At 29.9% G+C, this 3,115-nt stretch overlaps 1 protein-coding gene across 2 annotated transcripts in view; it reads right to left on the bottom strand.

Annotated features, from left to right (window-relative positions):
* Positions 1-198: 198 nt before the first annotated feature.
* The window catches only part of LOC106880429 (uncharacterized), a 139,790-nt gene continuing 136,873 nt past the window's right edge, over positions 199-3,115 (bottom strand). The window contains exon 7 of one of the 2 annotated variants that reach the window (XM_052974878.1): positions 199-1,523. In XM_052974878.1, coding sequence (XP_052830838.1) covers positions 1,505-1,523 — 19 coding nt within the window. In that variant the 3' untranslated portion in view covers positions 199-1,504. The remainder of the gene's footprint in view (positions 1,524-3,115) is intronic. The other variant, XM_052974879.1, reaches the window with a different exon arrangement.

The raw sequence follows: 3,115 nt of genomic DNA, 5'->3' as shown, positions 1-3,115 counted from the left end.
TATATATATATATATATATATATATATATATATATATATATATATATGTATGTATGTATGTATACACTACGTATGTGTACATATATACACATATGCAACGTATGAATATATATATATATATATACACACACACATACGTCGTATAAGAAGCATGTGTGTATATATATACACACATCTTATGCCTATGAAGACGTTACATATATACATAGAAATTTATTTGCATACTCTTATCTATACATTTATGCAGACACATCCATGCACCCTTGTTTCCCGCCCGCTTATCAGCTGGTGTTGATCTTCCATATCCTGTATAGAATATCTTCTGTTTTATCCTCAGAAATTTCCCTATCTGAGAAAACGTCTCTGAATCAGTTTGGGTTCGGTTGAGTCCCCGAGAACTTATTCAGATCGATGCAAATCGATATTGATATTGGTGATTTTAATCATTGTCTGAACTCCTCCTTACAAATTTGCTCATTTTTCCCTCCATCCAATCTTACGCCACCGTCTTCTCTGATTTATTATTATTATTGTTATTATTTCCCACATTTTTTCCTGATCCATAAAAAGATATTTTTTCTTCTTCATTCTCTCCTAGAATCAACACCTCTTTTTCTTGCCTCCTCTCTCTCCTCCTCCTCTTGCCTTCAATTGATCATCATTCTCATCATCACCATCATTATTTTTCCAGTTATCTTAGCAATTGTTGTTGTTATAATTTATCAAGATAATAGTCATTATTATTGTTGTTGTTTACATTATAATTATAATTATTATTGTTATTATTATATTATTATTATTATTATAATAATTAAAAAAAAAACAAACTACTTTTTTTTATCGAAATTCCAATTTTCTATGAGGCATACACAGCATATATACACACTCTCATGAATACACACACACATACATTTGTATGGAGATTGTGTTATATAACCCCCCATATAAACTTACATACACAACACACGCACATATATATAACAGCCGTCATACACACATGTACACGTTTATAGTCAGTACTGTGTTTGTGTATACTTTTTGTTTTTTTTTTCTTATTTTATATTTTCGTTAGTCTGAGCTGTTATTTTTTTCAAATTAATTATTTTTTTTTCAAAGTTATTTTTAAGAACTTTTTTTTTTTTTATAAATACAAAAATATTGAATATACGCAGTTCTAGACCATTCTTAGAATCCGCTGATGCTGAAATTACACGACGCTGTCTTTATTTCACTTTTCTTTCAAATTTGTGTTTTTTTTTGTTTTTTTTTTTTGCTTGATCTTTCTTTATTTCTGTGTTTCTCGCTCGTTTCTCCACCTGCCTCTGTTTTTATATATTTTTCATTTCATACAGATATTGTGAGTATTTATTAATATATTTGTTGTTGTTGTTAGAGTAAGAGTAGTTCTTGGTTCTGACGTCACTTCACTTCCTGTGCATGCGTAACCATTTGTGTTTCTTAGAAGTAGACTGTGATTTCCGGTCTTTCATCTCGTAGGTATTTATCATAGCCATTCTGTACCTATAATAAATAATAATAATAATAATAATAATGATGATGATGATAATAATTAATGATAATAATGATGATAATAATTAATAATGATAATGATGATAATAATAAATAATAATGATAATAATAATAATTAATAATAATAATTAATAATAATTAATAATAATAATTAATAATAATTAATAATAATAAATAATAATAATAATTAATAATAGATAATAATAATTAATAATGATAATAATAATAAATAGTAATGATATTAATAATAATAATAATTAATAATAATAATAATAATAAATAGTGATGATAATGATAATGATAATAATAAATAATAATAATAATGATAATAATAAATAATAATAATGATGATGATGATAATAATAATAATAGCAAGAACAACAATGGTAAATTCGTACTGATTTTTATGTTTGTTTTTAAGGATGTTAGTTGCATTAATATAATTGAGAGTAATAAATTTAAACAATATAATCAGCCAGTAATTAGCAGTTAAGAGTACAATTAAAGTTAAGATAGAAACGAGAAAGTAAATAATGATATTTACAATTAACCATAATTAATGAAAATTAATTGAAATAATAGCAATTCCAGAATTAAGATACGGACATTAAAAAAACTATATATATATATATATATAAAGGTAATATAACCAAAAATGATCGTTGGTTTACTGATGGCTTCCGCTGCTGTTAGTGATAACATATTGGCATCATATATCTTGGTAAACTTATAATGGTGTCCGTTAAAGTTAGCTTTTCCAGTAAAGAACGATATTCTCTGTAACCTACAGCTATTAACTTTTCCAAGATCATTTGGCTCACCACATTCTAGATGATTATAATTAGCATTCTGTTGATTATAATTAACATCCCAAGATCCTATAGAAAGCTATAACCCTTTAGGCCTCAGATGTAGCTATATTTTCTCCCTCTGTTTGAGTGAATCCTCCTTGAAGACGAAACCTGGGAAGTCTTGAACAATTTGTCGCATTCCTTTTTAAGGGAAAATAACAAGGGTCTTTGGAGACTCAACTCTCTTTAAGATAAAATTCAGGTAAACTGCCCTGGATCTATGCTTTTTTAATATAAGCCTAGTGGTAGCTAAGTGAAGGCGCATGGCTCAGTGGTTAGTGTCGAGCTTACGATCCTGAGGTTGTGAGTTCGATTCCTGGACCGGACTACGTGACACTTTATTTCCACGTTGCTCCAGTTAACGCAACTGTAGAAATGAGTTGCGACATCACTGGTGCCAAGCTATATCGGCCTTTACCTTTCCCTTGGATAACATTAGTGGTGTGGAGAGGGGTGGCTGGTATGCATGGGCAACTGCTGGCCTTCCACAAACAACCTTTCCCGGACTTGTGCCTCGGAGGGTAACTTTCTAGGTGCAATCCCATGGTCATTCATGACCGAGGGGGGGGGGTCTCCTTCAGTGGTAGCTAACTGAAGCTTTCTTGATATCCAGTTTGTGGTGGAGAAAGTTATCTTTACATCATGGTCGATGAACTTGGACACAAACAAACTAAGAACTATCAGGAATTCAAAGAATTTCTGGAAAGGAAAGTTGATCTCGGCGTGATTTGAAC

This window comes from Octopus bimaculoides, chromosome 19 (assembly GCF_001194135.2).
Source record: "Octopus bimaculoides isolate UCB-OBI-ISO-001 chromosome 19, ASM119413v2, whole genome shotgun sequence".
Classification (NCBI taxonomy): Eukaryota; Metazoa; Mollusca; class Cephalopoda; order Octopoda; family Octopodidae; genus Octopus; species Octopus bimaculoides.
The sequence above is the reverse complement of the archived record's forward strand: the minus strand, read 5'-3'. Positions and strand labels throughout refer to the sequence as shown.